We start from the raw sequence: 20,972 nt of genomic DNA, 5'->3' as shown, positions 1-20,972 counted from the left end.
GGAGGAGAATGAGGTAATCAGTCCCTCAACCTGGAGTCGATGTGTTCAGTCCATCAATCTTGTAGAATGTACAGCATAGGGCCGTAGACGTGGCTTATATACTGTAGTGAGGTGACGTGAAGCAGATGGAGGCGGGGTCATAGTGGTACCATCCACTAGTCGAAGTAGGTCTTCGTCCAAAGGTTGAACAAGTGTTGAAGAATTCTTTGTAACAAGATCCCATGATGCTGCAGTGTCTGACAGTTGTGATGAATGGTTTGAAAAACCGACAAGTTGAAGATTGAGACACTTATGCAGCATATGAGATTCCCATATGCTGCATAAGTGTCTCAATCTTCTTCATTTATTGCACAGAATCCAATAAAATTTGTACCAAGACAAGCTAAAGCCAAGAAACTGTTATCCAGTTCCTAAGATGAATTAGCCATTAAAGATTGATGTTTATTTTACATAAATGTTGTATTTTAATCAGGGGAAAGCGCTCTGTGGAATGGGAGGCATTCATATTCAATCCAAGCGATTGAAAAATAAGTCTATTTCCTTGGACCAAGAGCCCCTCGCCAATATCAAGGCAAAATAATGCAACGCAGTAAAAACAATACCGATATCGATATTAAAAGTGACAAAATGGTATCAACACACTCCTTTAATTATATCAACCTTCTTCTAAGTAGAATACACCAATGTTGAAATTCTGAGGCCGATCAGAGGAGCTTGTTTCCACCTATCACACGAGGAATGACCTACGTAATATTGCGCACAGAGCAGCCACGCATGTAAATATCCCCAAAAATCTTGCCTTAGATATATTGCACAAGTGCTGATTATTTGAAGCCTATCAAATAAAGTATTTGTTTCAACGGAAAATTTGAGAAAGCAATCGGAAATGTTGTTGACAGTGTTCCGAGAAACAAGACAGTTTCCTCTATTTAAACTTAAAAAAATCTTAAAACCGCGGATTTTATTATTTTCCAGTTTTCTTTTCTTATTTGCAGGTCATTTAAAAATCTCTACAATTCTATAAGAAAAAAATAATTTTTTTTTTGAAAAGCCAGTTCGATAAAATTCGCAAAAAAAAGGCAAATCTGCACTCCTACAACCCATAATTAATAATAAAAAAAACATCTTCGTATTAAGGTACACCAGGATTTAGAGTTTGACTTTGCTAACAAAGGCCTCGGTCAGATGACCAAGACCAGCGTCAAGAAACACTTGTCCTGTTTCCTGACACATCTTACCTAACCTAAAGTTTGAAGCTGATCAGAAGAGGCATTTTCTAGTTTTACAGGGAGTAACAAGCTGTGTTCATATAAAGCCCATCAATGGTAAAAGTTTGAGGCCGATCAGAAAAAGCATTCTAAATACTTTAGAAAAATTTCAGATTTGATTCTACTCAGACTAAAGTTTTGGGGTATTATTTGTTTTACATAATGCATCGTCATATTTTGAAGCTAATCTAGTTATGGCATCGGAGTCCTTCGATTCAATTTTTTCTACTATTTTATTAGGTCAACAAATTTGCCTGCACACAAACGAAACCTAACTAGTACTAAGATGCATCAGCCATTAAATACTGAAGCCATTCAGAAGGGATATACTGATTTTTTTAACGTTATTTGACGGAAATAAGAATTTCATATTTTTTACAGATTAAATTGTCAAATCTGCACCTGAACATTTGAATTTTACTCTCCGCTATCGTCGAATTTTCAGGCACTTGTTTAGAAGGTTTAAAGATTCGCCACTGAGTATACTATTGATAATGTGTTCAACAGTTTTGGGCATAGGGCACTGGAACATGTCAATTGTTCTTAGAATTTGGACCTCGTTACCATACACAAGTGTTGAAGATTTGAGCAATTTGAGACTGACTGGACGAGGTGTTCTCGATTTATAAGGAAAATAAAATCGAAAAGCTACAGGGAGAAAAAATCACAGATGTTCATGGGTGTTACGCTTATGAAACACAAGCGACGACACCAGTGCCCTCTAATGGACTGCTCAGATGATGTCAGTGCCAGTGCCTACTTTCAGTTCTAACCCTACACATACATGGGACATGTCTCTTCCTAATTCTTGCCAAGGAAAAGTAATATATCTTAGTAAAATTCGTATATGATATATATCATTGAAAATAATTTAGCAAGTAAAGATTTAATTAAGCGAGGTGAATTTAGTACCTACACAATCTTGAAATTAATTTCTTAGTTCTTCCCCATAATTAATTACACAAAGCATTCATTTCTGGTCATCTGTCGGCATATGAGCTAACAGTCATACTCAATATAAGTTGATACCTACTCTGAAACAAATAACTTTTCATCTTAACAATTATTTGTAAACAAATTGTAAAAAAAAAAAAATACCATTATTTCCTGAGCGATGGAAGTCAACTTGTCGGCATCAGCATCTTTTAAACATTTCAGGAGTTTGTTGCTGTCGTGGACTGAGTCGCAGCCAGCAGCCCGGGCGATCCTCTGTGCCGTGTCAGCGTGGGATCTACTCAATGCCCACGGACACACCGCTGTTCCCGATTGCATGATTGCTCGAGAGAAGAGACCTATTGAGATAACATTTGTGGTTAGGTAGTAGTCCAAAACCTTTGTCAATTGTCAAACTTTCGTCTTAGTGATCTCTTTCAATGAGTTTAGGCCTCTGAGAAGAGGAACAACACCTCTCCTCTTTCCTCCCTTACTCACCCTTGGCCTTAGGCGTGAGCATCTGAAAATGAACAGAGGCACCACCGGCGCTCTCGCCAAAGATTGTGACCCTATTCTTGTCTCCTCCGAAGTTGTGAATATTTCGTTGCACCCACTGCAGCGCCAGTGTTTGATCCTTAAGCCCGAAATTACCGGGAATCACAGAGTCGTCAGTCGACAGGAAACCTGAATTGGAATACACAAATTTGTCTTCATCTGGGACATGTAGAAACCAAAGCTAGAAAATCATGTGTATTATTACTTAGGGTCAAAACTGCTAGTTGTAATGCAGAAGACAATCTTTCGTGCAACTAATATTATATATTTTACATACCTTTTAAAGATACAATATATTAATGAAATTTAAGTTTATTTAAAAGCTTCAATTTTCCTGGAGTTGCATTTATAGTTAAGAGCAAGTGAATTTAAAATAATATTACAACGCTTACACAGTAACTTTAATATGAAAACAATAAGTAAAAGAGTATATTTGGGGTGTTTTGTGTGTATATGTCAGCATTCACCTCTGTTTTTTTGTGAGGGTTGTCTTCCAGCTACGTCTTTTTATCTTCATTTGTTTGGTGTACTGCCTAAAACAATTGTGTGCACACGTATGTGAACATGTGTATACATATACGTATATACGTATAGCTTCCTGTTAAAGAAGAAGGCCAGAGTGCCAGGAGTATGCTATATAAAGATCGAGGATGAGCTGGACATGAAGTGCGTGATTGATCAACTGACCCATTACGCTGAGTCGGTACTGGATGACCACTAGCACAATCTGCTGGTTGAGGAGGACGTGGGGAAGGTACTCCCGAGCGCTGCCGAAGTAGAAGCCACCTCCGTGTATCCACACCATCACTGGTAGGTTCCCACCGTCACCAGGCTACAGCAGTCAGCACTCTCACTAGGTGCGCACACAACATTCTTCCATACACTTATTTTTAATAATTAAATATTTATTTTTACACGTCTGAATTAAGGAAAAAAATGCATAAATTCTTTCTGGTTGGTGTAGCAATTTACATGAACGAATTCGAATCCAAGAAAAATCACGAATAGTGGAAAATTTGCAAGTACTACTTTGGAATATCAACGAGCATTTCTGAGTCCTAGACCAGAGTGATAAGGATAAAGCAGACAAACCTATAGGTCCCAAGTGGTAGTGGAAGTGGGTGGGAAGTTGATTTGAGTTACATTGATCTTCCACAGCCCAGAGGAGTCCTACTCATTCACTAGTTTTGAATTACCTTGGTCATGCAGAAAGATTTTCCATAAGGACCTGTTGCTTGTTTGTACACTATTTGGGAACACTAAGAAGGGAGGGGAGATAAAGGAGGATGCCAGGAGTCATAATTCTGGTAAAGGTCTCCTGATTAAAAATAACAGAATTGTCCTCTCCTTCCTCTGATCAAACCTGATTACTCCTGCTTTCTAGTCACCCTCAAGGAGAACCAACATGTAGTCCCGTGTTACCTTAGGCGTGAAGACATTGAGATAGAGGCAGTCCTCACTCCCCTGCACGCTGATTGTTTGTGCCTTGACGCCCACGAGGGCCATAGCAGCTGGTATCTGCAGGCATGGCTCTGGCATAGTGGTGACGTCCAACACACCCTCCCATGATGCTGCTGCTACTGGATCCTGTGTAGTGACATCACCAGTGTTACTCTGTACGTCCACCTTACTTATTATTAGCCTTTCTTAACAACATTATAAGTATTATCTCATTACTTACCTACTGTATGAAAATTAATTCATTATCCACTTATTTCTTTTTCTTGTATGCACTGTATACTGTATGCATAAATACATGTATACACACATATACACATACACATACATACACTGGGACGCACACGGAGGACCAAAAGCATCATGGAGAGCATAACTGATGGAGGTAGGAATGAAAAATTTCCTGAACAAAGTCGTCAAGGAATCTACAAAAGGAAGAGCACAGGACGAACCAGTTTTCACCTTAAGTAAATGTGACATAAATGAAATTGAATATTGGTGTGAAAATTTGTGTGGACTGCCTCCAAGTGAGTCGCCTACCCTGGCAAACTCTGTTGACACCGAGCTCTGAGGTGGGTACTTCAGCCTCACAAGTGGCTTATAGGACAGATTTTCACAAATGATTGATGTTGCAAGAAACTTGCCTGCATGCACGTATAAAGGACTAACTTACTTGGTGTTGCAGCATATATCCTGTTCTTCAACTTCCCTAAGCTTAGCCTTAGCCCCTTTGGACTTCCCCTCAGAAACCACGTGCAACCAGGAGCCTTAATTCCTGCAATATTCAATCGTTATTAGTGACCTGCCTGCACCTCAGAAATTCCTATATCCAAGAGGGTATGTATCCCCTAGTATAACTATGCAGACACGGACACTAGCTTCCAGACTGCCAAGAGACACTGGTACTTACTGGGCATGCACTGCCTACTGCATACCAGGTCCACAGATCAAACTCACTCACAATTCTCCCCAGGCACTGGCCAGAAATCTACGAGATAAAGTGGAGGTCTTGTCTTATTGTATGGGCCTGGCGGAGGTCATCTACGGTACATCGAGGTGCCTCTACCAGATTTCCCTAGGTCTCAAATGTTCTTATGTTCTTAAGACACGTGGGGGGCGCCATCTGCTGATCATGGCACATCCTGTCCAGTTGGTGTCTGTCTTAAGAAGAACGAGCTGGTCTCTCTTCCAGACCCTCGTCTCTTCGTTCAAACTAGGGCTGCCAGTTCTCCCTAGCTAACTTATCCTAGTGTTTGCCTACATTATCGGCCTATTACTACCTATGTTAAGGTCTTAGGTCTACATTATTATTATCTACAGTTGCCTTAGTAAACCTAATATTAATATACTAACAGTAAAACTACCTACTCCTTCCCTGAAGGGTAAATCTATAAATTAAATAAGCTTACCAACCACGCAATCCCGGGGAGAGAAATGTGTTTATGTTTGGGGAGAACGCTTTTTGTTTGGGTGGGTTTAAGGGCCACCCAGCTCAGCCGTTCCATTACGGCCATGCCGGATCTGTCCTGTGGAACTTTAGGGACCAAATAAATTTCCACAATGGGCTTCCACTAGGAGCTAGTGACGACATCATCCTCACATGAGAATTCTTGGTTGGTATGAAAGTGGAGAAAAGAGAAGGAGGTACAAATAGTAAACCAAATTATGGAAGAGGGGACTATGCAGGAATGAGAGATTTTCTTTATGAAGTCCAGTAGGACAGGAAACTGGACAAACAACCCATGAGATGATGGAGGGCCTTGCCAGAAAGTACCTGGAGGCAACAACACGGTTCGTACCAAATAAGAAATGTGCGAAGTAAAGATACACAGAGAGCCCTGGGTTTAATCACAACAGCAGAGTGGCAGGTACAAAGGAGTATGAAAGAGTGCAGAACACAGATGATGGCTGAGAATAGGTAAGTAAGCAAAAAAGCGAGGAATGAATATACAGGGATAAGAACATAAGAACATAAGAATGTAGGAACACTGCAGAAGGCCTACTGGCCCATACGAGGCAGGTCCTTATCAAAACGATCTCTACCTAAAGCCACCCAAGAAATAACTCCCGTACCCAATGACACCAATCAAACCCAGCCCCTCCCACTCATATATTTGTCCAGTCTCTTCTTAAAGCTACCCAAGGTCCTAGCCTCTATCACCCCACTAAGAAGACTGTTCCATGCATCTACAACTCTGTTAGAAAACCAGTACTTACCTATGTTCTTTCTAAATCTAAATTTATCCAACTTATATCTATTATTTCTGGTTCTTACCTGGTTCGACACCCTCAGTACTTTATTAATATCTCCCTTGTTTATGCCTGTCATCCACTTATACACTTCAATGATATCTCCTCTCATTCTACGCCTCTCCAGAGAGTGGAGATTTAAGGCTTTAAGTCTATCTTCATACGGGAGGTTCCTTACACAGTAAATCATTTTAGTCATTCTTCTCTGTATGCTCTCTAATGAGTATATCCATCCTGTAGTAAGGAGACCAAAACTGAGCAGCATAATCTAAATGAGGCCTCACTAGTGATGTATAGAGCTGTAAAATAACTTTTGGACTTCTGTTACTTATACTTCTTGAGATAAATCCAAGTAATCTGTTGGCCTTGTTGTGCACACTAAGGCACTGCTGTCTTGGCTTTAGATTTCTGCTTACCATGACTCCCAAGTCTTTTTCACATTCTGTATGATCAAGCTCTACTTCACCTAGATTATAGCTTCGAGGGTTATTTTCATTACCAAGGGCAAGTACCTTACACTTATCCACATTGAACTTCATCTGCCATTTTTCAGACCAAGACATTAATTTGTCCAAATCGTCCTGGAGTTCATTGATATCCTCCACAGAGTGAATTATACGGCCTATCTTTGTATCATCAGCAAATTTACTCATGTCACTCGTAATCCCTTCATCAAGGTCATTAATGTAAATTATGAACAAGAGAGGGCCTAAAACTGATCCTTGTGGAACGCCACTAGTGACTAATCCCCATTCAGATTTCACTCCATTAATGGTAACTCTCTGCTTTCTATTGGTAAGCCATGCCTCAATCCATGCTAGAACTTTACCTCCTATACCAGTCAGTTTGAGAATGACATAGAAGCAAAAACCAAATCAGAGCCGAAACTGCTACACAGTCACATAAAGATGAATATAAAAGATCACGTAATAAGACTGAACAGGGAAGGATGGGAGCTCATAGAAAACAATAAAGAAATTAAAAAAAAAATTAAGGAGGTACTCACTGAGAAAACAGAGATGGTGCAAGAAAGTGCTAATCAGCATAAATCTGATAGAATTAATTAATCTGTTAATTAATTAATAATTAATCTGTTAAAATGGTTAGACACATCAAAAGCCGCTAGGCTTGACCATGGATACCGAAAGAAGAAGCGGAAAACTATGAGAACCTATTGGACAAATGGAAACCAGCAAAAATTATCACACAACACAAGCAAGGGGACAGATGAGACGCAATGAATTATAAGCCAGTATCACTGATATGAACGCTTTTCAAAGTATCGGGAAAGTTAGTTAAGTAAAGAGTGGTTGAATATCCAGAGAGAAGGGACTGATCTTTACAAAAAGTCTTGCCTCACTAACATATTTGAGTTCTAAGACAGAATAACAGATCTCAAGTAAGAAAGACAATATATATATATAGGGAAGTACCACCTCTATAGCTGGAATGGGGACCCTCATCCTCAGAGAAGACAATAAACGTACCTCAGGGAAAACTCAAGGTTCTCCCCGGAGCTGTTTGAATATTTTCTTCTCCTACCACCCCCTATATTTTTATTCTATGTGAACATTTATTAATAAACGAAATACATTTACAGAAAAAAACATAAACATGAATACAATGGCACAATGTATCAAAGATTATGAATTTCCTCCAGCTCCTCCGAGGCTGGACGTGAGCCAAGTATGCAGCAAGCATTTCCCCTCTGGATGGCGACGCTGAGGCGCTGGAACATGAAAGTGGCTGCCCTTGGGTCCCTGGTGGTGTCGATGAGTCTGGAACCCAATTCTTTAAGGAAACGTGTGGCATTTTTTCCCCATGATCCCAAGGTCTCTGATCCCACTGGGACAAATTGATACTGTTGGCTTATGTCCCTGTACTTGCTGATCTTGTACTCCTCCCTGTGGTCAGCAGCTCCTCCCTGTCGCCCCACACTGTGATGGATATAGGTGTCAGCCAGTGTGGACACACAGGTATAGTCCCATGCTAAGAGCTTGCCATTCTTCCAAGGATAGATGGTGATCCCGTCGGGGCGGTTTGCTGGGTTGTGGGTATTGTTGGCTGCTAGTGATCGTGGCTCCCTCTCGGCAGGGCATCCAGCTGTAGCAAGGGTTCTCTTAATGATGTCGTTGACCTCATTGTGTCTTGCATGCCAGCCCTTGGTTTTGGAACAGTTAAGACCATGTAGACCATATTGGTCTGCTTGCACTTCGCCGCAAATACACATATATTCTGTGTGAATTGGGGCAGCAAGGCGCAGAGCCACTGCAATACGGAGGGTCTTAGGGTCGAGTCGCGTTCCCATTGCCGATATGGGAACTGTTTGGAGGAAGTCCCCGGAGTGAGGTGCACTCACAGCCTGGAGACGGGCAATCTCCCTATCTGATGTTGCAGCCCTGAGCATGTTGGCAAGCACCTTTTCAGCAATTGGGCCATCCCAGCTTGACTGTTTGTGAGCCAGTGCTGCACTAGGGTTTGGTGCTGGAGCAGCAAGAGTCTCCCATTCGGTGATGGCACTGGCATAGCTAGGGTCTTCTATTCCTGCTGAGTCACTGAGGGTGTCAGGAAGAATTTGTCTTATCAACTCGTTTGATGCTTTGGAAGAGGATAGGAAAGCTGGTAGAGCAATCTGGGAGGATCTGCGTACTCCTAGCCCTCCAAGCCTGACCGGAAGTGAGGCTTGCAACCACTGTCCATCGTCAAGGGAAAGATTCAATACACTCTCTAGCATGGCCTTCAGGAGAGAGTCATATTCCTTGAGTTTTGGACTGCTGAAGGCTGGGGAGCATCTCAGAAAATAGGTAAGTTTTGGGATTGACAGGCACCTGGTGAGTAGGTAGAAGGCATCGTGTGTGTCAATGTCTTTCATCCTGCTTTCCATCGTCCGGAGGTCTGAGACTTTTTTTCCTAGGACCAGATCGATGGCATTGGACCCAAGAGGAGCACCGAGGAGAGTGCTATTGGCTGGATCAATGGCTCGTGCTCCTGGTAAAACGGCACTAATATTCTGGATCATCTGTTGATTGGTAGAAACTATTTCACATTTGGTGGGGTTTAAAGAAAGGCCCAGGCTTTCTCCCATGTCTTTAATTTTACTGATGTCCTCTAGGAGAGATTCTGTTGTGCCAGCTAGGGTACCGTCGTCCAGGAACCAGATATTGAGCTCGCTGGAGAGTGCCTCCGTGACTTCCTTGATGACCAAACAAAATAGAAAGGGGGCGAGAGGGTCCCCCTGTTGCACGCCCTCACACGAGTCAATTTCATGGTCCCCAAACAATAGTTTGGAAGTCACACTATAACACGATTCTATGAAGGGATAAAGGGAAGGGAAGTTTCTATAAACTGCTTGGAGAGCAGCATCCCTTCTGACTGAGTTGAAAGCATTGGCAAAGTCCAATTTGACCAAGGCTTTTTCATCGGACATGTTTTTGATATATACTCGTGCTGCGTGGGCAGCTGCTTCACAGCCCTGTTGAACGCCGAAACCGAGCTGAGTTGGTTTCAGCATTGCAGCAGCCTCTTGACTCACCCTTCTTACTGCAGCCTTGGCGACTAGGCGCCGAAGGGTGTTACCCACTGCAATGGGCCTGATTCCGCCATCCTTTTTCCGGAGGGCACACAATGAGGCACCAAAGAAAAAGGGTCTGATGGCCTCTGGGACACCGCCAGCCAGGCACAGGTTGGAAAATTTGGTGAGTTCAGACAGCAGCCTCTCTGAAACCTCACCAAGTGCTGGATTGAGTATTTGTTTTAAGTGTTGAGGCCTTAAACCGGTGAAACCTCCTGCTGAACCCTGTGGAAATGACATAGCAGCTTTATACACATCAGCATCCTGTAAGGTTAGATGTTCTTCGCCTGCTGCAATGTCAGGGAGGTCAATGTTGGTACTGGGAGCCCTGGGTGGATGTTTGTCCTTCAGAGCTTGCGCCGTGCTGACGTCCTTGGGAGCGATGGTATCCTCACTGGTTATAAGTCTCAAAGCTCCAATAGTATTACCCTCTTCTATTTTTTTGCTAATTTGGGCTCTGATTTTTGAGGTGTCGGGTGTCCTGTTGTTGGCATTTGCCCGGCGGGTGTTTGTCGCCCTAGGGGGGAGACGGACGAGGTTGTCATCCCTTGGGAATGCATTTATTGCCCTAATAACATGTGTTGCTAGTGACTTGTCCCTCCTTGGTGGGACAGCCAAACAGGCATTGCCAAAAAGCAGCAAGTTGTGCCAGGATCTGTTGTTTGAAGGAGCATCGTTGACTTTCTTCAGAAGGTCAGTGAATTTGCTAGCAGCTTGAGGGCGAGCTGCTTTGGGGATGTGTGTCAGAGTCCTGGTGGATGTTAATTTGATTGCAGATTTGAGGTCCTCTGTAGAGGTGAAGTCACGGTAGCTGTCAGCCCTGTCTGCTGGGGGAGAACCCGCGACTACTTGTGACATTGCTGATATCGTGGGGGTGGGAGGGCGCCAGCTGTGGGGTGACGGGTGAAGGGCAGCATGGATGCATGGGGGATGAGGGTGGGGGAGTAGCGAGCGGCGGAACTTGTAATTGGTGGGGCACTAAACGGCAACACCCTTGGTCAGGAAGTCAGTGGGCCTAGGCTGGGATGAGGGGAGGGGATCTGGGATGGGGGAGGGGGGAGGGAGTGGCCCTGTGTGTTCGCTCAAGACGCACATCACTGACTAACTTTTGCTAATTGTTATACACTTATTGTTCCATTTAGAAAAAAACCCTCGCCATTTGGCACACTAATCACCATGCTCACACTATTAACCGAGGTGTTCTGTTCACCATCCAATGACCGTGTCGTGGGCGGCCACTTCCTTCCCCAACCCACGACCCCGGCCGATCACAGATGTAAACAAAACCTCCTCCACACCTCCACTGCCAGGATCCCCTCACCACCGCTACTTCCCAAATCCCAACATGCACACTGCACTTTCACTGATACAGAAGCAATGGTCCGATGTAGAGGTTTGTCACAACTCTGTGATCTCCGGTCGATACTCACGATGATGTCTGCCGAAACTGGCCCGCGTAAACCATGTTGGTTCCTGGTTTACACACAGAATGTATGGAGCACCACACACTGGCTCCCTCCCTCCACGCCGGCAAGCGCGTATATAATATATATATATATATATATATATATATATATATATATATATATATATACATATATATATTTATATATATATATGTCCTAGGTAGTAGGTTGGTAGACAATAACCACCCGGGAAGAAACGACTGTAAAACGGAAACCCGTAATTGTTTTACATAATAACAGGATTGCTGTCATCATACTATTATCAAGTCACATGACCTGTTCTGAGCCGATAGAAAAAGCTTGGGGCTGGTTATTATATCTTCAGATTTCATATTCCTTGACTTTTCAAAACCCGGAGGTCCTCTCCTACCCCATATGGGAGGATAGGAATGGTGGCGGTGTGGAGTGGCACAAAACCGTTGACTCACATTTCAAGAGAGGCTGCAACAAGTGACAAACCCGCACTGAGCTACTCTGAAAAAATTTCCCCTCACTCCTTCAATTGTTGCCTTGCAACTTTGCATAGCTCCTGATGATGCACTGAGAAGTGTGAAAGTACTTGAGCTAAAAATTTCCTTCCACCATGGCTTGTCTTGCATTGTTAAGATCGCCTTAAATTCATGGAGTATGTGGATTAAGATAAGGGTTGGGTGCGAAAAGTGGGTCATAATATGTGTGTGTGTACCTGGAGAAGAGAGGAGTGTAGAGGAGAGAGAAAGATTTTGGGAGATGTTAGGCGAGTGAGAGAGCAATTGTGGTAGGGGACATAAATGCTAAAGTAGGAGAAACATTTAAAGAGGGTGCGGTAGGTAAGTTTAGGATGCCAGGTATAAATGATAATAGGGCCCCTCTGATTGAACTATGTATAGAAAGGGGTTTGGTTATAGGTAATACATATTTTAAGAAAAACAAAAAAGAGGTTAAATAAGTATACGAGACATGATGCAGTGCGTAATGACAGTAGTTTGTTGGACTACATATTGGTAGATAAAAGACTGTTGGGTAGACTTCAAGATGTACATGTTTATAGAGAGGCCACCGATATATTAGATCACGTTTTAGTTGTAGCTGCAGTGGCAGTAAAAAGTAAATGGGATACAAGGAGACATCAGGGAAGAGAGAGGTGAAGGTTTATAAACTAAAAGAGGAGGCAGTTAGGGTAAGATATAAACAGCTATTGGAGGATAGATGGGCTAATGAGAGCATAAGCAATGGGGTCGAAGAGGTATGGGGTAGGTTTAAAAATGTAGTGTTAGAGTGTTCAGCAGAAGTTTGTGGTTACAGGAAAGTGGGTGCGGGAGGGAAGAGGAGCGATTGGTGGAATGATGATGTAAAGAGAGTAGTAAGGGAGAAAAAGTTAGCATATGAGAATTTTTTACAAAGTAGAAGTGATGCAAGGAGGGAGGAGTATATGGAGAAAAAGAGAGAGGTTAAGAGAGTGGTGAAGCAATGTAAAAAGAGAGCAAATGAGAGAGTGGGTGAGATGTTATCAACAAATTTTGTTGAAAATAAGAAAAAGTTTTGGAGTGAGATTAACAAGTTAAGGAAGCCTAGAGAACAAATGGATTTGTCAGTTAAAAATAGGAGAGGAGAGTTATTAAATGGAGAGTTAGAGGTATTGGGAAGATGGAGGGAATATTTTGAGGAATTGTTAAATGTTGATGAAGATAGGGAAGCTGTGATTTCGTGTATAGGGCAAGGAGGAATAACATCTTGTAGGAGTGAGGAAGAGCCAGTTGTGAGTGTGGGGAAAGTTCGTGAGGCAGTAGGTAAAATGAAAGGGGGTAAAGCAGCTAGGATTGATGGGATAAAGATAGAAATGTTAAAAGCAGGTGGGGATATAGTTTTGGAGTGGTTGGTGCAATTATTTAATAAATGTATGGAAGAGGGTAAGGTACCTAGGGATTGGCAGAGAGCATGCATAGTTCCTTTGTATAAAGGCAAAGGGGATAAAAGAGAGTGCAAAAATTATAGGGGAATAAGTCTGTTGAGTATACCTGGTAAAGTGTATGGTAGAGTTATTATTGAAAGAATTAAGAGTAAGACGGAGAATAGGATAGCAGATGAACAAGGAGGCTTTAGGAAAGGTAGGGGGTGTGTGGACCAGGTGTTTACAGTGAAACATATAAGTGAACAGTATTTAGATAAGGCTAAAGAGGTTTTGTGGCATTTATGGATTTGGAAAAGGCGTATGACAGGGTGGATAGGGGGGCAATGTGGCAGATGTTGCAAGTGTATGGTAGCAGGTAGGTTACTGAAAGCAGTGAAGAGTTTTTACGAGGATAGTGAGGCTCAAGTTAGAGTATGTAGGAAAGAGGGAAATTATTTCCCAGTAAAAGTAGGCCTTAGACAAGGATGTGTGATGTCACCGTGGTTGTTTAATATATTTATAGATGGGGTTGTAAGAGAAGTAAATGCGAGGGTCTTGGCAAGAGGCGTGGAGTTAAAAGATAAAGAATCACACATTGGGAGTTGTCACAGTGCTCTTTGCTGATGACACGGTGCTCTTGGGAGATTCTGAAGAGAAGTTGCAGAGGTTGGTGGATGAATTTGGTAGGGTATGCAAAAGAAGAAAATTAAAAGTGAATACAGGAAAGAGTAAGGTTATGAGGATAACAAAAAGATTAGGTGATGAAAGATTGGTTATCAGATTGGAGGGAGAGAGTATGGAGGAGGTGAATGTATTCAGATATTTGGGAGTGGACGTGTCAGCGGATGGGTCTATGAAAGATGAGGTGAATCATAGAATTGATGAGGGGAAAAAGGTGAGCGGTGCACTTAGGAGTCTGTGGAGACAAAGAACTTTGTCCTTGGAGGCAAAGAGGGGAATGTATGAGAGTATAGTTTTACCAACGCTCTTATATGGGTGTGAAGCATGGGTGATGAATGTTGCAGCGAGGAGAAGGCTGGAGGCAGTGGAGATGTCATGTCTGAGGGCAATGTGTGGTGTGAATATAATGCAGAGAATTCGTAGTTTGGAAGTTAGGAGGAGGTGCAGGATTACCAATTTTTTAACCCAACGGCTGCTTCCCACCAAGGCAGGGTGACCCATAAAGAAAGAAAAACCCAAAAAAGAAAGAAAAATAATTTCATCACCCTTCAGCACTTTCACCATCACTCATACATACTCAGTCTTTGCAGAAGAGGTCAGATACAACAGCTTAGAAGTCCCTCCCAAGCTGCCAATATCCCAAACCCCTCCTTTAAAGTGCAGGCATTGTACTTCCTATTTCCAGGATTCGAGTCTGGCTAACCGGTTTCCCTGAATCCCTTCACAAAATATTACCCTGATCACACTCCAACAGCTCGTCAGGTCCCAAAAACCGTTTATCTCCATTCACTCCTAACACGCTCATGCATGCTTGCTGGAAGTCCAAGCCCCTCACCCACAAAACATTTTTTAACCCCTCCTTCCAACCTTTTCGAGGACCACCCCTACCCAGTCTTCCTTATACGCTTTCTAAGTCATTCTACTTTGTTCCATTCTTTCTAAATGACCAAACCACCTCAACAGCCCCTCTTCAGCCCTCTGACTGATACTTTTATTAACTACACATCTCCTCCTAATTTCCAAATTCCGAATTCTCTGCATAATATTTACACCACACGTCGCCCTTAGACACGACACCTCCACTGCCTCCAGCAGCCTCCTCGTCACAGCATTTACCACTATACTTTCGTACATTCCCTTCTTTGCCTCTATGGATAACGTTTTTTTTTGTCTCCATAGACACCCCAACACACCACTCGCCTATTTTTCTTCATCAATTCTATGACTAACCTCATCTTTCATACACCCATCCACTGGCAAGTCAACTCCCAAATATCTGGAAACATTCACTTCTTCCATACTCCCTCTCTCCAATGTGATATCCAATTTTTCTTTATCTAAATCATTTGATACCCTCATCACCTTACTCTTATCTATGTTCACTTTCAACTTTCTACCTATACACATCCTCCAAAACTCATCCACTAACCTTTGCAACTTTTATTTAGAACCTCCCAAAAACACAGTATCATCAGCAAAAAGTAACTGTGTCAACTACCATTTTGTATTTGATTCCCAATAATTTAATCCCACTCCTCACCCCAACACCCTAACATTTACTTCTTTAACAACCCTATCTATAAATATATTAAACAACCATGGTGACATTACACATCCCTTTCAAAGACCTACTTTTACCGAGAAGTAATGCCCCTTTCTCCTACGCACCCTAACCTGAGCCTCACTATCCACATAAAAACTCTTTACAACATTTAGTATCTTACTACCTATTTCATACACTTGCAACATCTACCACATTGCTTCCCTATCCACTCTATCATATGCCTTTTCTAAATCCATAAATGCAATGAAAACCTCTCTACCTTTTTCTAAATACTGTTCACAAATATACTTCTATGTAAACACTTGACCTACACATCCCTTACCCACTCTAAAGCCTCCTTGCTCATCGGCAATCCTACTCTCTGTCTTATCTCCAATTATTCAATAATAACTCTACCATACCTGGTATACTCAGTAAACTTATTCCCCTATAATTTTTACAATCTCTTTTGTACCCCTTCCTTTACATAAAGGAACTATGCATACTCTCTGCCAGTCCCTAGGTACCTTCCCTTCTTTCATGTATTTATTAAACAAAAACACTAACCACTCCAACACTATATCATCCCTTTACTTTTAACATTCTGTCATGATCCCGTAAAGTTCCAGATGCTTTAACCCCTTTCATGTTACGTAATGCCTCACGCACCTCCCCCACATTCACATCTGCTCGTCTTCACTCCTAAAAGATGTTATACTTCCCTGGCCAGTGCATGAAATTACTGTCTCCCATTTTTCATCAACCTTTAAAAATTCCACAAAATATTCCCACCATCTACCCAACACCTCCAGTTCCCCATCAACTAACTCCCCTACTTTGTTTTTAACTGACAAATCCATGCATTCCCTAGGCTATGTTAACTTGTTTAATATATATATATATATATATATATATATATATGTATATATATATATATATGTATATATATATGTATATATGTATATATGTATATATATATATATATATGTATATATGTATATATATATATATCTATATATATATATATATATATATATATATATGTATATATATATGTATATATAATATATATATATATATATATATATATGTATATAAAGTTTTTCTTCTTCTCTTTTTTAGTAATTGTATACAGGAGAAGGGGTTACTAGCCCATTGCTCCCGGCATTTTAGTCGCCTCATACGACACGCATGGCTTACGGAGGAAAGATTCTTTTCCACTTCCCCATGGACAATAGAAGAAATAAAAAAGAACAAGAGCTATTTAGAAAAAGGAGAAAAACCTAGATGTATGTATATATATATATGCATGTGCGTGTCTGTGAAGTGTGACCAAAGTGTAAGTAGGAGTAGCAAGATATCCCTGTTATCTTAGCGTGTTTATGAGACATAAAAAGAACTGGAGTATCTGAGAGAGTTAGAGCAAAGGAAGGGGTAGCAGTAATGTTAAATGATCAGTTATGGAAGGAGAAAAGAGAATATGAATGTGTAAATTCAAGAATTATGTGGATTAAAGTAAAGGTTGGATGCGAGAAGTGGGTCATAATAAGCGTGTATGCACCTGGAGAAGAGAGGAATGCAGAGGAGAGAGAGAGATTTTGGGAGATGTTAAGTGAATGTATAGGAGCCTTTGAACCAAGTGAGAGAGTAATTGTGGTAGGGGACTTGAATGCTAAAGTAGGAGAAACTTTTAGAGAGGGTGTGGTAGGTAAGTTTGGGGTGCCAGGTGTAAATGATAATGGGAGCCCTTTGATTGAACTTTGTATAGAAAGGGGTTTAGTTATAGGTAATACATATTTTAAGAAAAAGAGGATAAATAAGTATACACGATATGATGTAGGGCGAAATGACAGTAGTTTGTTGGATTATGTATTGGTAGATAAAAGACTGTTGAGTAGACTTCAGGATGTACATGTTTATAGAGGGGCCACAGATATATCAGATCACTTTCTAGTTGTAGCTACACTGAGAGTAAAAGGTAGATGGGATACAAGGAGAATAGAAGCATCAGGGAAGAGAGAGGTGAAGGTTTATAAACTAAAAGAGGAGGCAGTTAGGGTAAGATATAAACAGCTATTGGAGGATAGATGGGCTAATGAGAGCATAGGCAATGGGGTCGAAGAGGTATGGGGTAGGTTTAAAAATGTAGTGTTAGAGTGTTCAGCAGAAGTTTGTGGTTACAGGAAAGTGGGTGCAGGAGGGAAGAGGAGCGATTGGTGGAATGATGATGTAAAGAGAGTAGTAAGGGAGAAAAAGTTAGCATATGAGAAGTTTTTACAAAGTAGAAGTGATGCAAGGAGGGAAGAGTATATGGAGAAAAAGAGAGAAGTTAAGAGAGTGGTGAAGCAATGTAAAAAGAGAGCAAATGAGAGAGTGGGTGAGATGTTATCAACAAATTTTGTTGAAAATAAGAAAAAGTTTTGGAGTGAGATTAACAAGTTAAGAAAGCCTAGAGAACAAATGGATTTGTCAGTTAAAAATAGGAGAGGAGAGTTATTAAATGGAGAGGTAGAGGTATTGGGAAGATGGAAGGAATATTTTGAGGAATTGTTAAATGTTGATGAAGATAGGGAAGCTGTGATTTCGTGTATAGGGCAAGGAGGAATAACATCTTGTAGGAGTGAGGAAGAGCCAGTTGTGAGTGTGGGGGAAGTTCGTGAGGCAGTAGGTAAAATGAAAGGGGGTAAGGCAGCCGGGATTGATGGGATAAAGATAGAAATGTTAAAAGCAGGTGGGGATATAGTTTTGGAGTGGTTGGTGCAATTATTTAATAAATGTATGGAAGAGGGTAAGGTACCTAGGGATTGGCAGAGAGCATGCATAGTTCCTTTGTATAAAGGCAAAGGGGATAAAAGAGAGTGCAAAAATTATAGGGGGATAAGTCTGTTGAGTGTACCTGGTAAAGTGTATGGTAGAGTTATAATTGAAAGAATTAAGAGTAAGACGGAGAATAGGATAGCAGATGAACAAGGAGGCTTTAGGAAAGGTAGGGGGTGTGTGGACCAGGTGTTTACAGTGAAACATATAAGTGAACAGTATTTAGATAAGGCTAAAGAGGTCTTTGTGGCATTTATGGATTTGGAAAAGGCGTATGACAGGGTGGATAGGGGGGCAATGTGGCAGATGTTGCAAGTGTATGGTGTAGGAGGTAGGTTACTGAAAGCAGTGAAGAGTTTTTACGAGGATAGTGAGGCTCAAGTTAGAGTATGTAGGAAAGAGGGAAATTTTTTCCCAGTAAAAGTAGGCCTTAGACAAGGATGTGTGATGTCACCGTGGTTGTTTAATATATTTATAGATGGGGTTGTAAGAGAAGTAAATGCGAGGGTCTTGGCAAGAGGCGTGGAGTTAAAAGATAAAGAATCACACACAAAGTGGGAGTTGTCACAGCTGCTCTTTGCCGATGACACTGTGCTCTTGGGAGATTCTGAAGAGAAGTTGCAGAGATTGGTGGATGAATTTGGTAGGGTGTGCAAAAGAAGAAAATTAAAGGTGAATACAGGAAAGAGTAAGGTTATGAGGATAACAAAAAGATTAGGTGATGAAAGATTGAATATCAGATTGGAGGGAGAGAGTATGGAGGAGGTGAACGTATTCAGATATTTGGGAGTGGACGTGTCAGCGGATGGGTCTATGAAAGATGAGGTGAATCATAGAATTGATGAGGGAAAAAGAGTGAGTGGTGCACTTAGGAGTCTGTGGAGACAAAGAACTTTGTCCTTGGAGGCAAAGAGGGGAATGTATGAGAGTATAGTTTTACCAACGCTCTTATATGGGTGTGAAGCGTGGGTGATGAATGTTGCAGCGAGGAGAAGGCTGGAGGCAGTGGAGATGTCATGTCTGAGGGCAATGTGTGGTGTGAATATAATGCAGAGAATTCGTAGTTTGGAAGTTAGGAGGAGGTGCGGGATTACCAAAACTGTTGTCCAGAGGGCTGAGGAAGGGTTGTTGAGGTGGTTCGGACATGTAGAGAGAATGGAGCGAAACAGAATGACTTCAAGAGTGTATCAGTCTGTAGTGGAAGGAAGGCGGGGTAGGGGTCGGCCTAGGAAGGGTTGGAGGGAGGGGGTAAAGGAGGTTTTGTGTGCGAGGGGCTTGGACTTCCAGCAGGCATGCGTGAGCGTGTTTGATAGGAGTGAATGGAGACAAATGGTTTTTAATACTTGACGTGCTGTTGGAGTGTGAGCAAAGTAACATTTATGAAGGGATTCAGGGAAACCGGCAGGCCGGACTTGAGTCCTGGAGATGGGAAGTACAGTGCCTGCACTCTGAAGGAGGGGTGTTAATGTTGCAGTTTAAAAACTGTAGTGTAAAGCACCCTTCTGGCAAGACAGTGATGGAGTGAATGATGGTGAAAGTTTTTCTTTTTCGGGCCACCCTGCCTTGGTGGGAATCGGCCGGTGTGATAATAAAAAAAAAAAAAAAAATATATATATATATATATATATATATATATATATATATATATATATATATATATATATATATATATATATATATATATATTCGAATCGAATCGAAGACGACGAGAGCTGTCGTAAGATGGGAAGGAAGAAGGATAAGGAAGGATGGAAATAACTGGAAAAGGATGGGAAGGAGGGGAAGAGGAGGAATCAAGGCAAGTGGCCCAACCACTTTGGGACATGTGGTACCGAAGTACTGGAGGCGTAGATGGAGATGTATTTCAGAAACACTGACGAAGACGATGTAGAAGGCAACAGGAACTCAGCAGGTGCTGGCTGCATCTTGCTGGATGGATGATTACTGCAACTTGAATGATGATAGGCGGCTGCAGGCGACAAGGAAGGAGCTCATCGTTGATTGGTCAGTTCATAGAGGTTTGGTGTTTACCTGGAGTCATGGCGTTGTTTTACGATTCAGTTCCGTTTTCAAGACGTTTAAAACGTTGTAGAGGGAGCAAATTTATACGTGTCAGCAAGTGTTTTTGGCTGGAATCTTCTGCTTCTAGTTGGTCTACAATGGCCTTTAGAATAGTAGAAAGTTCAATTGTACGAAGAGCTCTAGCTGAGCAGGAAGAATCGATGGTAAACTTGACTTCTTTTCGATGAGGTGAGAATAAAGTTCAGGAAGCAGCATGTCTTGATGATATTTTTCTGTAGTATAAAAGTTGATTCCATTCCATGAAGTATATTTTTTAGTCGGTTTCAATGAGGAGTGGTGGCGGTGAAGGCTTCTCATTGGACGTTGTTCGAGTGACGTCACTAGTTGATGGTGGTGTTGGATCTGCTACATCCGAGGTTGTGACTAAGTCTTTGGTGAATTTGAGAATTTCTTCAGAAGGTGGCGATGCTGGAAATGTGAATGATGGCATGTTATTTAATGCAAATAACTCGTTGATGGTAGAGTTAAAAGATCCAGG

At 41.7% G+C, this 20,972-nt stretch overlaps 1 protein-coding gene across 1 annotated transcript in view; it reads right to left on the bottom strand.

The window, feature by feature from the left end:
• The window catches only part of LOC138851742 (esterase FE4-like), a 58,294-nt gene extending 37,957 nt beyond the window's left edge, over positions 1–20,337 (bottom strand). Inside the window, exons 1-5 of the mRNA XM_070081168.1 lie at positions 20,245–20,337; positions 4,179–4,370; positions 3,444–3,588; positions 2,700–2,885; positions 2,367–2,560 (exon numbers count right to left, since the gene is read on the bottom strand). Coding sequence (XP_069937269.1) covers positions 2,367–2,560; positions 2,700–2,885; positions 3,444–3,588; positions 4,179–4,370; positions 20,245–20,337 — 810 coding nt within the window. The remainder of the gene's footprint in view (positions 1–2,366; positions 2,561–2,699; positions 2,886–3,443; positions 3,589–4,178; positions 4,371–20,244) is intronic.
• Between the last annotated feature and the right edge of the window lie 635 nt (positions 20,338–20,972).

Source organism: Cherax quadricarinatus, unplaced genomic scaffold (genome assembly GCF_038502225.1).
Source record: "Cherax quadricarinatus isolate ZL_2023a unplaced genomic scaffold, ASM3850222v1 Contig1873, whole genome shotgun sequence".
Taxonomy (NCBI): Eukaryota; Metazoa; Arthropoda; class Malacostraca; order Decapoda; family Parastacidae; genus Cherax; species Cherax quadricarinatus.
The sequence above is the reverse complement of the archived record's forward strand: the minus strand, read 5'-3'. Positions and strand labels throughout refer to the sequence as shown.